This window comes from Peromyscus californicus, unplaced genomic scaffold, assembly GCF_007827085.1.
Source record: "Peromyscus californicus insignis strain IS unplaced genomic scaffold, ASM782708v3 Scaffold_19__1_contigs__length_69161282, whole genome shotgun sequence".
NCBI classification, from domain to species: domain Eukaryota; kingdom Metazoa; phylum Chordata; class Mammalia; order Rodentia; family Cricetidae; genus Peromyscus; species Peromyscus californicus.
In genome coordinates, this window is record NW_026294491.1 from 25,074,853 (window position 1) to 25,087,531 (window position 12,679).

The 12,679-nt window shown below is 51.3% G+C and overlaps 1 protein-coding gene across 1 annotated transcript in view; it reads right to left on the reverse strand.

Annotated features, from left to right (window-relative positions):
• Lrrc20 (leucine rich repeat containing 20) overlaps positions 1-12,679 on the reverse strand; it is a 107,702-nt gene that overhangs the window by 25,710 nt on the left and 69,313 nt on the right. The window contains exon 4 of the mRNA XM_052744890.1: positions 4,371-4,538. Within this exon, the coding sequence (XP_052600850.1) occupies positions 4,371-4,538 (168 nt within the window). The remainder of the gene's footprint in view (positions 1-4,370; positions 4,539-12,679) is intronic.

Below are 12,679 nucleotides of genomic sequence, written 5' to 3' on the forward strand. Positions count from 1 at the left end.
TCCTTCTACTTTTATGTAGGTTCCCAGGTAAACTCGGGTTCTCGCCAGCTTGGGTGGCAAGCACATTACATCTTAACAGCCCTGGTGGTTTTTATTATGACCAGGGCAAGGAACATAATCTTTCACCATGACCCCAAATAGACACCTGAGTGTACACACGCAGTAAAATTAAAATTAAAAGTCACAAAGTAACAACTGACCGTGTTTCATGAGGTGTGTACCCTGATATTTTCTACTCTATTAAAAAGATTGCTGGTCTCAACCCACAAATTTACCATTATAGCTCTCCAGTGGATCACAGCCTGCAACTGAAATGATCAGCCCGACTTGGTCTTGGGGACTTTAGAGGCATTTTGAGGCCTCCGAATCCCTGCTCTGTGTTGTGGTTGTGCTTTCCAGCCAGTGAGCTGCAGACGCTGTGTGCAGTGCCCAGGGGGTAGCCGGGCAGGTGGCTGTAACAGAGGGGAGAGCACAGAGAAGCAGGGTCACAGCCCAGAGACTGTCTGCATAGCCAGTGCAGACACACGCCTCCTAGCCACGACACCCGAGGACACTCACCACCAGAAGACACCAAGGACATGTGGCCCCCCGTGTGGGCCTCAGAAAGCAAACCGAGTGTCCCTCTCCCTCCCAATCAGCATGCCCTGCAGAGGGCCCAGGACACCTTCTCTCCATGAAATGCCACCCCCAACTCTTCCTCTCACCCCGGAACAGCCCAAAGGGTGGAGTGGGGTCAGAGGGCAGCACTAGCTGGAAGAACAGGGTGGGTGAACTGACCAGGGGTGCTACAAATGGTAGTCTTCCAGGGCCCGGAGAGGAGGCCTGGTGAGGGGAAGTCCTTCAGGGGTCGGGGTGGAGATGTCCCTCCAAAAACTTACAGCTGGTTCAGAGCTCTCTCTGTTTGCTGAGTAAAAATAAGTTTTACAGTAACTCAGAAATCTCAAAGCTATTTCTGGGGTGGACGAGATGGTTCAGAGGGTGAAGATGCTTGCCACCAAACCTAATAACCTGGGTTTGATCTCCAGGACCCATAGGGTGGAAGAGAGACTCAACTTCTTTTCTCTTTCTTCCTTCCTTCCTTCCTTTCCTTCTTTCTTTCTTCCTTCCTTCCTTTCTCTCTTTCTTTCTCCTCTCTCTCTTTTCCTTCTTCCTTTTCCTTTTTTTTTTTTTTTGAGACAAGCTCTCTCTTTATACAGCCCTGGCTGTCCTGGAACTCACTATGTTAAACCAGGCTGGCCTCTAACTCACAGAGATCCGCCTGCCTCTGCCTCCCAAGTGCTGGGATTAAAGGCGTGCGCCACTGTGCCAGGCACGAGAGAACCAACTTCTGCAAATTGTTCCGTGACCTCTTCATATGCACTGGGGCTTATGCCCCAACCCCCCTAAAATGAATAAATAAATGTAATAAAAATCCCATGGCAAAAGGTTTTTTAAAAAGACATTTCTCATAAAAAATTTGGCTTTATTTTATCCAACACCGCTTTAAAGTTCTAAGGGGAAATAAGTCACTTTGAAGATGTCCCAAGCTCTGACTATAATTACTGTCCTGTGGGAGGTGAAGTGAAGCTGGCGGACAGCACAAAGAAAGCTCTTCCCACTGAAGGACGAATGGTCCTTGTGTTCACTGGTGACAGCTCCCCTCCTACTCTGGGGCTTGTCTCACTCCAGAAGGGCTATGAAGGATGTGGTATGTCCTTCCCGTTGATTTGGAAGCAGAACAGCCACTGGGTAACTAGAAGGGACCAGGGAGAATTGGGGCAACTCAGCAGGGTATGATGGCTGCCTCGGTCCATTCCCTCTCTCTAGATGAGAATGATCAAGTCTCCTGCAGCAGTCGGATGACTACCTGAGGTTAACTGGACACGGCTAGAGCAGCTGCTGCTTGGGGACAACCAGGGGTCTTTGCTGGATAGGGACAGCTCCCTCCCCACCCATCTCCGTATTCCCCAGCACTGGCCTCGGACTGGGCTTAAACTGACTAGGAAACAGCCTAGGCACTGAGGTCCCTTTACCTGGCCAAGTGTGTAGTAGGAACTTGGCCACAAAGGCTAGGGGGACCTCTTAGAGCCTCAGTGTCTCCACGTAACAAGTGAGGATATGCATCACGGATTTGCTAAGCTGTAAGCACATGTGACAAGTTGTTATTGTCATTCCCTAGAAAGGCAGAGGTGTGTGTGTGTGTGTGTGTGTGTGTGTGTGTGTGTGTGTGTGTGTGTGTATGTGACAGTGAGCCAATGTGGCTTGTCCTTGCTGTGGCGCTGCTCTGAGGGAGAGGAATATGAAAGTGTCTGGACCCTAGGTCTTGCCTGACTTAGTGACAGTCACTTTATGGGCTGCAGCAGACAGACATTGTCTTCGCTCGAGCTTGGCAGACACTTCTTTTTCCCTCATCTCTGTCCACCTTCTGGGGTAGTCAGAGGCGACCCCAGTACCAGGTGGCCACTGACTCCACATCACTTTCATTCAGAGAGCTGCCCAGAACCTTGTCCTGGCCCACCTGCTCAGCTCTGGACTTGGCGCTGACCCCAGGAGCCCTTGCCCGATGGCTGGCTCACTTGGATCAGCTGCAGGAAGAGGCAGAGGTAGAGGAAGAGAGGGGCCAGTGAAAGGCAGAGCCGGGAATACGAGACAGAGAGTTCAGTGTAGCTTGGGTGACTGGGGCGGCACAGACGGGAGACCTCGCGGTGATAGGGCACCCGGGGGACGCTCTGTCTGCTTAGAGACAATACAGAGGACCAAGTGACTAGTGAGCCAAGTCAGGCCTGACTGCTTAGGGGACCCCAGGCCTTGGGAGCGCCCATGGCCAAAGGCTTCTCTGAGGCCAGTGGGGGGGACGACCCTCACCACAGACACTGGGCTGAGGTTCACAATCGTGTTTTTCTTGTGCAGTCTCTCTATGCAAGCTAATGCACTCTCGTAACACTTAGGAGCTCATTTTACTCATGGGTCAGAGAACAGAGCCGAGGCAGGGGGCGGGGCGGAGTGAGACGGTTCCGCTGGTGAAGGCACCTGCTGCCAAGGCTGATGACCTGAGTTCAATCCCCAAAATGCACACGGTAGAAGGAGAGAACAAGATAACTGATTCCTGCAAGTTGTCTCCTGACCTCCACATATACTCTGTAGTGCACACAAACGCGCTGCGCGCGCGCGCGCTGCGCGCGCACACACACACACACACGCGCGCGCACACAAACACATACATACAATAAATAAATAAATAAATGTAATTTAAAATTAAAAAAATAACAGTAACAAAACAATAGACCTAGAACTGGAAAGGTCAGCTGGTTTCACCTCTTCCCAGCCTGGCCAGGTCAGAAGTCTTTGCCCACAGCATCCTGGATATACAGGCACTGACTACCACACAAGGCATTCCCCTGCCGCAGCCCAAACCACTCCAAAGACCGTTGCCTTTAATTAAGTGGCATAAAGGACCATAAGAACACTTGGAAAAAAATCAGAGTGGAATTGAAGGGGACTCGAGGTCATGTGGCTGCCACCAGAAGAACAGCCGTAATGACAGAGACGCAGTGAGAGGGTGAGGTGGGGCCGGTGGAACTAAAAGCCAGGGAGATGAGGACACAGAGGGACCAGTGAGCATCTGCTCTCTCTGGGGACATCAGGCTCCTAGCTGGAGAGGACGCTCCGTTCTGTGAGGTCCTGGTGTGACAGACAGGCACTGTACTGAGAGGAGGGAGGGCACACTCTAAACCTTAGCAGAACCCAGCCTCTGGGGGCTGCTGTGCATAGGAGGCACTGGCCTGACGTATCCTCACAGTGGGGGCCCTGAGTGACTGTTCTAAGCATGACCGGCTTGCGGCCCCCCGTTACTTGCTGTGAAGACAGAAGATTCAAGTAGGGCTCAGTGTAAAGGGGCTTGTGGCTGAAGGGGACTGGAGACAGCCTAGGGTGGTACGTGAAAAGCTAGGGAGACGGGGCTTGAGGCCCACACTGTCCTGAGAGGTTCAGGACTGGGCTATGGGGAAAGCTCAGGCTCCTGATGGAAGTGAGTGTCTGAGCTAGCACCTGGCAGGTGGCAGGGCTGTGCAGTGGTTATCGTCCCAGGCTCATTGTCTGCTCAGGTGTCTTGGCCTGGCAACGTCAAGTCTGCCTTGTGCCCACAAAAAAGAAATCCCGCCGGGCGGTGGTGGCGTACGCCTTTAATCCCAGCACTCGGGAGGCAGAGGCAGGCGGATCTCTGTGAGTTCGAGGCCAGCCTCGTCTCCAAAGCGAGTTCCAGGAAAGGCGCAAAGCTACACAGAGAAACCCTGTCTCGAAAAACCAAAAAAAAAAAAAAAAAAAAAAAAAAACAAAAGAAATCCCAGCGCTCCACGCTCTGCAGAGCCTTGGACAGCAGCAGTCACACTCACCCACGATCTCATTCTCCTCCAGGTTGATGGTCTCCAGTTCAGACAAGGTGGTCAGCTGCTCCGGGAAGTCTTGGAACTGGTTCCGGGACAGGTCGATGGCCTTGAGGTGCTGCAGGCCACTGACCTCGTTGGGGAGGCGATGGAGGTAGTTCCCTTCCAGGTGGAGTTCTGCCACAGGAGGGAAGGAGAGAAAGTTGGGAAGGAAGGGTGTCTGCCCAGAGGCCACCAGGAGCACCGCCAGTGCTCAGGCCGGGAGGACAGTGAGGATGACCCTGCCACATAGGAAGGCCCAAGAGGATGGCTCCAGGTCTGTTTGCCCCCCACCACTGCCCAGGGCCTTCTGCCATTATTCCAGCAGAGGTACCTTCACTTGGGCTCTGTGGGAGGCTCTCCTGACAGAAGCTGGGACCCAAAGGTCTAGGTGTGATAGCTCCCTTAGACAGGCCTTGTGGGATGTGTCGGGATATGTACCAGAAGGGTCACGACCTTTCTTCAAGGCCCTCTTTGCTCCGGGACTGCTGGAGCAGCCAAGTTCTGTCACATGTCCTTGTTCCTCACCCAGCCGCTACCACCAGATGTAGGTAGGCTCCTCCCCCGGAGTGGTCACTGTGAGGCTGACCAGTGGCCTGTGGAAAGGACCCTCATTAGGAGGCCCTGACAGCACTGAGAGACAGACCAGGGCGGAAGCTGAAGGTGAAAAGCCTCAAGAAAAAGGCTCCTGGGCCAGACATGGTGGTGCACGCCTTTAATCCCAGCAGAGGCAAGTGGATCTCTGTGAGTTCAAGGTCAGTCTGGTCTGCAGAGTGAGTTCAAGGTCAGCCAGAGCTACATAGAGAGACCCTGTCTCAACAACAAGGAAGGAAGGAAGGAAGGAAGGAAGGAAGGAAGGAAGGAAGGAAGGAAGGAAGGAAGGAAGGGTGGGGGATGCCCTGTCTGTTGTGTTTTGAGAATTTCCCTACTGCTACATGCCACACTTGAGATTTTTCCAGCCTTTGAATTCTTTAACTAGTAGAGAAAAGGACTCTTTACTGTTACAGTAACAGTAAAGAAAAGTAAGGAAATAATGAGCATAGACAACAGGAAGCAACTTCATTTAAGGGAGGCAGGGATGCTAGTGATTGGAGGGGACCTTGGAAGACACTGGGAATGTTCTACACCTTGGCTAACCTGAGAGGCTTCTATTTGTTTTAATGTTTCTATTGATTATTTAGAAACTTCACATAATAAATACACCTCATCACACATTCACTTCCCAAGCCTCCCAGGTGTACCCCTGACCCTTGTGACCTCCCTAAAACAAAAGAAGAAGGAAAAAAAGAAAAAAAAACCACCAAGTCCAATTTGTGTGGCTCATATACTGGAACATGGTCAAACTCCCAGTGGCCTGCCCCTTAAAGAAAATTGAGTTCTCTGCCTGCATTCCCGCCAGAAGTCATCAACTGTGAAGAGCTATTTCAATTTTTAAGAGTTCCCTTCAACGGCTTCCTATCTACACTGTTTCTTGGGGGCAGGGGAGGGTGGAGGCTGTCACAGAAGGAGAGGCTTCTATTTTGTGGCGATCTGTTTAGCTCTGTCCATTTCATATATGCCTCTTCCTTTCATTCTATTCAACAAACACAACAGAAGCACAAGGCAGATGTTAACTGCGTGGCTATAGTCAGAAACACAGTTCAATAAAATACGGTGCCGAGCAGGACAGAAGGAGAGAGGAGGCTCCCACAGGGGCCCTCGTATAGGAAGGGGCAAACACCAAGACAGGGCCAGGACAAAGAGGGTGGAGGGTAGGACACTGCGCTGTGACAGGGATTGGTAGCTGCTGCTGGAGTGTAAACCCTGGCCGACTTAGTCATTTTGCCCCCTTAGATCCCAGCTTCCTCTCCTGAGACAGCAGCTGGTAGGCGCCTGCCTCACGGGGATGTGGAGAACTATGTAGTTCACACGGGAAAAGCACCAGGAGATGGATGGAACAGGGTCTGTTCTGTTTCTGGAGTGGAGACAGGCCATTCGGGGAGCAAGACCATCCACATGTGACCGTACACTAACCTGCTTCTGTATGATACAAGGGCCCCAACTCTGACCCAAAGGAAATGGAGACCCCGAAATGTCACATCACGTCCCTCAGCTCTTCTTCTACCCAGCACCAACTTTGTGGACATGTGACCAATGCTGTCCGATCCCTTTGGAGCGGAGTGCCCATATGCGGTATTTTCTGTTTGTTTTTGAGACGGTTTCATCATACAGCCTCAGCTGACCTCAAACTCAAAATCTTACTGCCTCAGCCTCCCAGGTTCTGGGATTACAGGAGTGTCCCACCATGGCTGGCCCCCATGTACCATCTTGAAAGTCTTCATCACTTTCTGCATCATTTTGTGACGTCTGAGTTTACATGTAGGCCTGCCTCCATCTCTGAGCTGTCTGTAGGCCCCCTTCCCTCTCCTTCGGGCCTGCATTAGGCCTCGCTCAGACTTATGCAGCCCTCCACCTCCGGTAGGGAACACCAGAGTCAGGCCTGTGTATCCCGTGTTGTCTCAGGCTGGAACACGGTGGCTGTCCCTCATCCACCCCTGCCCAGGGACCTTGGACTGCAGTACTGTAGTGTACCTGGTGTGGGTGGCCAGTTGGAGACTGCATCTTGGCAGGACTGACACTCTGGGCCATCCCTGCCCCAGGTACCAAGCAGGTCTCGATGCCCAGGGGTAAAGTTGGGGGCTCTCAGTGAAGGGGACACCTGGCCAGTGTGAAGCGTGGCAGTCTAGCATCTGCTAAGAGCTGAACAGCTGACATCAGGCCTGAACGTGCACATGCTGGCAACCTGGCTTCGTGGGTGGTCCTGGGCAGGGATGGGATGAGGGACAGCCTGCTTCTCTTTTTTCCTTTTAACCAGACTGAGCCTGGCTGGAGTCTGGTCTCTTTGGCCCACTCACAGCACCCCTGGAAGCCAGCAGTAAAACACAGGTTGTCTAATTCCAGGGTTTTGCGTGTGAGCTAACTGCCCCTGTAATTGCACTTCAAACAGGTTTTGTGTGACATTAAGATGAATTGCATAACTCACTTCCTAAGTCTTTATTTTTTCCTTGGTGCTAAGTGGCAAAATGAAAAGCAGCATGGCAAGCTCTGTGAGAGGCAGCCAGAGAAAGCCTTCTATTTATCTTACAGTACTTCCCCCGGGACAAGGGTCTAGCACTCCATCTCTGTAGCCAGCCCAGCCCCTTCCTCTGCGCTCCATGTTCTCACAGGGCTCCTGTGATGTGGACCAGGGTTGATGGCCTGCTCTGCGGTCCCTACAGCTCATCTTAGGGTTTGTCACAGCAAGGGCTCAGAACCGTGTCCCCTTTATGCAGGGCCTCTGTACATACATGCAAACACACACATACATGCACGCACGCACCATTCTAGACACACTGTAAATCCCCTGCTCGGTTGTGCTAAGACAGGAACTGCATGTGGCTCTTCATTTCTACGTCCAGCCTCCTTCCAGGCTTATGTGGTCACTCAGTAAGGACCGAATGAGTGATGGGAGGGGATGTCAGGTGGTGCCTCCCAGTGTTCTGTCTTTGGTAACATCCTGAACCCAAGATCCCATGACCAAATCCAAGGCCTGTTCCATGCAACCAAAGATCGACCCCTTTAGCAGCTAGGCCTATGAATAACCATGTCTGAATCATAAAACACCCCTATGTCACGGTGGTACATAGCTGTCATTCAAGTAACCAGGAGGCTCAGGCAGGAAGATCGCTGAGTGCAAGCATCTGGAATCCCATGTCTCATAAGAACCCCCAAACCCTGCATCTGGATAATGGTTATTAGTTACAGTGTTGGGAGCAATGCCAGACATCTAGCCTATGTGCCTTGGCCAAACAGCATTTCCTCATGCTGAGCAGGTTGCTGCCTTGGGGCCCTCATAGTTTGATTGATTGAATCATTCATTCATTAACTCCTTTCTTCCTTCTTTCATTCCTTCCCTTTTCCTCCTCCTTCCCTTCTTCTGGGGCAATAGGGTCTCATGCAGCTAGGGTTGGCTTCAAATTCCTTAGTTAGCTGAGCATGACCGTGATCTCCTGATTCTCCTGCCTCAACCTCCCATTTGTTAGCATTACAGGTGTTCACCACCCCTCATGTACATTTGGTATCAGGGATCAAACTCAAGAACTTTGCGAATGCTAGGCAAATACTTTACAACTGGACTACCAACCTAGCACCCCACACCCCACACGTGGGGGCGTGGCTTCACCCTGTTGTCCTGCCTGCCTAGAACTCGCTATGCAAGCCAGGCTAGCCTCAAACTCTGCGTGGTCCTCTAGTCTCGGCTTCCAAGTGCTGATGTTAAGGGCAGCCTTCACTTCCCCACTTCCTGTTTTCTAAAATGGTCTCGACTGTTGTGTGCAAGCCCCGCTGCCTCATGCGATCTTGTGTCTTCACTCAAGCATCCTCTCATCTAAAGCGGGACTCCCTCCCCTGGTCACTGGCCTTTCCCTTCAGTACCTGCCTCCAGAGACCCCCATTTCCTAAGTGCACTTGCTTGTCAGCACTTTGCCTCCTGCTGTGAGAATGGAAGCTGCCCTACAAAAGTGTCCCCAACAGTGCAGTCCAGAGGGAACACTCAAGAATACCCAAACAGTCCAGTATACAGTGAGCACCCGAGAATACTGGGCAGGTAAACAAATGAACAGGTGAACGGATTTCAGCATCACCCTTACAATCCTGCAAAGTTCCTGTTCCGAATACCTCACAGTTCTTCCTGAAATTGATTTGTTCCTTTATCAAAAAGAAAAGAAAAGAAAAACTATTATTGTTTTCTAAGTACTGGGTTGTTCACGTCCCACTGAACACTGCTGCCGGATGAAGACTCCATGCTCTAGGCAGAATACAGCAGAGAGGGAGGTAGAGCGGTCACTCACAGCAGGGATGCCCTGGAGTCTCTGAGGAGCAGGTGGGGATGAGCCCATTTTCTCCGGCTGCTCAAATTCTTTTCAGTGTGTTTCCCAAAGCTCCCACTTTCCAGAAACATGCTGTGCAGCTGCATTTTCTGCCACTGCCTGCAAAGCCTAACAGGCCACTTAGAAGTTGGCCTGGAACTCACTCTGTAGACCAGGCTGGCCTCAAACTCACAGAGATCCACCTACCTCGGCCTCCCAAGTGCTGGGATTAAAGGTGTGCAGCACCACACCCAGACTGACTTTGAACCCCAGGATATCTGGCTCTAGAGTTTGTGTTTGTGGGCCCCATGGTGTACAGCACTCACTGCACCATGGGAGGAAGTGCAGAGGGGCCTCTCTCCCTGGCATGGGGCATAGACATCCATTAAAAGCCTTACAGATAAAATCTGTGAGTGGAGAGAAGGGAGGAGCGAATCCCGGGGAGGATTAGGTATTGTATGGTGGTGCGGGCATGCTTACAGACCTAGTCACAGAATGAAAAACAGTCTTGGAACTGCTGGAGCCATGGGCCACCTCCTTTTCTGTATCCCTAATGGCATCTGGGAAGAGAGCCAAGCGAGTCTAACCACGTCCCAAGTCACATGGGAGCAGGTGTTTGCAATAATTAGTGAAAACAGCCATGATATCACCCACACACAGTTATGTCCACCTGAGGGGTCTCAGACCTGCTGCTGCCTCAGTCCTCAAGATGGATGGCTGGAGACAGACAGACAGACACAGACACAGACACACACCTCAGCAGGACAAGCGCTGCACATGCTGCAGAGGCTAGGAGAGTCTCTCTCTCTCTCTCTCTCTCTCTCTCTCTCTCTCTCTCTCTCTCTCTCTCTCTCTCACTGTTACTTCTAATTTCCCGAAACAATCACAATTGTTATTAAGGGAAAAAAGATGGACTTTATCAAACCAATTCAGGCCTGAGTCTTATCACAGTCCCAGCGTTGCTCAGAAATATTAGAAGTGTGTGTCCCTAAAGGCAAATTACAAGGCAGCCTTCTGAAAGGAGCTTGCCCTGGAGCCAGAACATGTATCCACATCTCTCTATGTGTGTATCTGCCTGTATGTAAGTATGCGTGTGTGTGGTTATTGATGCATGTATTGGTTTATGTGTCTATTTCTCTATGTATCTACATAGCTATTATGTTCCTGTATGTCTGTGTCTATATTTTATATGTTTCTATATCTGTATTTATCTGTGTCTGTATCCCTCTATGTCTGTATGTGTATATGTGTGTATGTGTGTGTGCATGTGTGTGTGTGTGTGTGTGTGTGTATGTGTGTGTGTGTGTAGGTAGGTAGGTAGGTACATATGTATCTATGTGTCTGTCCGTCCGTCCATCCATCTATCCATCCGTCCATCCATCCATCCATCCATCCATCCATCTCCTCTTGGCTCGGTATCTCTTGTCTCTGAAGGTCTCAGAGGCCTCATCCCACAGCCTCTCTGCACCATCTGCAGACTCACCCATCTAGCTTTGATGGTCCATCTGGAATCTTGCATGCCCAAAGCCATCAACTCTCTAAACTGCTAAGGACTGCCACCAAGCACCTTTGGAGAGCCTGTACTGTGTTAACTGCCTTCCCTGCATGGCCTCTGTCAGCTCCTGCAATGGTCCCACAAGCTCAACACCAGCATCACGAACATAGTTCGCAAGAGAGATGAGTGAGACTTGGGAAGTTCAATGGCTCCAGACAACTTGTCGCTAGTATTTGCACCAAGCACCTGTTTCTATAACATAGATCTTGACCACGGATCCAGGGATCCAGAGCTTCTGCCTGCAGGTGGGTTAGACAGACAGCCTGGACCTCAGGCTCCTCATCTCTGCCGGCTTAAATCTCTGCAGTTCAGGTCCCATTGAAGTTTCTCCTGTAGAGGCTTATTTCTGTGACTGACTGGCTGCAGTCTCCCTACAGACGCAGTAAGCCTCTCAACGTGACTGCCGCTCTAAACCAGAGCCACAGCTCATCAAAACGTTCATGTGCCTACCCAGGTGCACTGGGTACTTTTCTGTCACTGTGGCAGGACAGCTGATAAGAGCAACTTAGGGAAGGGTACTGGTGGCTCACAGTTTGAGGGAACAGGGCATCAGGGCAGAGAAGATGGGGAGGCAGGACGTGAGGCGAATGGTCACATTGTGTTCCTGATCAGAAACCAGAAAGAAATTAAAGCCGGTCTTAGCCGGCTCTTTCCTTTTTCATTCCATCTGGAATCAGAGATGGTGCCACCCACATTCGGGGTGGGTCTCCTTTCCTCAGTGAAACCTCTGAAAACACCTTCCCAGACATACCTAGAGGTGTGTTTCCATGGTGATTCTGAATCCAGTCACATTGATGATGGCTACTAAGCGCTCCACGCATCATCCCCAACCTCACCGGATCACCACGGTTCAGATTGGGTTTGAGTGTGTCCCCCAGTGTGCTTGTGCCGGAAGCCTGACCCTGGGAGAAGGAGGGTGCAGGGGTAGTGGAACTTGAAGACGAGCGGCCAATGGGCCGGGTGTGGCAGCACACGTCTTTAATCCCAGCACTTTGTCAGGCAGATCTCTGTGAGTCTGAGAATTGGTCTACATAGTGAGTTCCAGGCCAGCCAGGGGGGGCTACACAGAGAGACCCTGTCTCCAAAAAAAGGTGTGTGTTGGGGGGGAACCAAGTGCGTTTATCATGGGGGTACTGTGAATCAAGGGATTCATGCCCTTTTTGCAGGGTGGAATAGTTCTCAAGAGTGTGAGTCATTTTAAATTGAAGCCACCCAATGCACCAACTCCCTTTGCACATGGCTAGTTCCCTCTCTGCCTCTTAGCCACATTGTGATGAAGCCAGGTATCCTAGTCAGGACACTGGAGTCCTATTGTTCAAACCATGCAGCTGCCTGAATTGGGAGCCAAGCCTCTTTACTTTGGAAATTACTCAGCTTAGGTGTTTTCATAGGATAACACAAAACAGACGGGCCTAGAGGAGAGGCTTAGAGAGACCAATGGGGGCCAGAAGGCTGCCCACGGCTCTGTTTCATCTTCCGAACGGCCTGCTCTGGGCTCCTGTGTTTTTTTCCCTACTGTTCCTGTGTCACAGGAAACAGCCTTAGCCACTTGCCCTGTGACTGTGCTGCCCTTCCACATGGCCATGGCCAACAGCCAGGCCTGACTCTGCTCTTCACCCCAGGGTCAACAGCACCCAGGTCTTCTGCCCGGAGTTTCGTGGCTGAGGGGCTCAGGTCTGAAGGACTGTCTGAGGGGCCAGGGTTCAGAGCTGAACAAGTTGGGAATCCAAAGACAAAAAGGGCTTTGGGAGAAGACTCCGTTGCATCCCATTCTGGAGGTGTCCTGCTGAGAGCAGCCCTAGCAGCAACATTTCCTTCTGTGGTTTCCAATGTTTGCC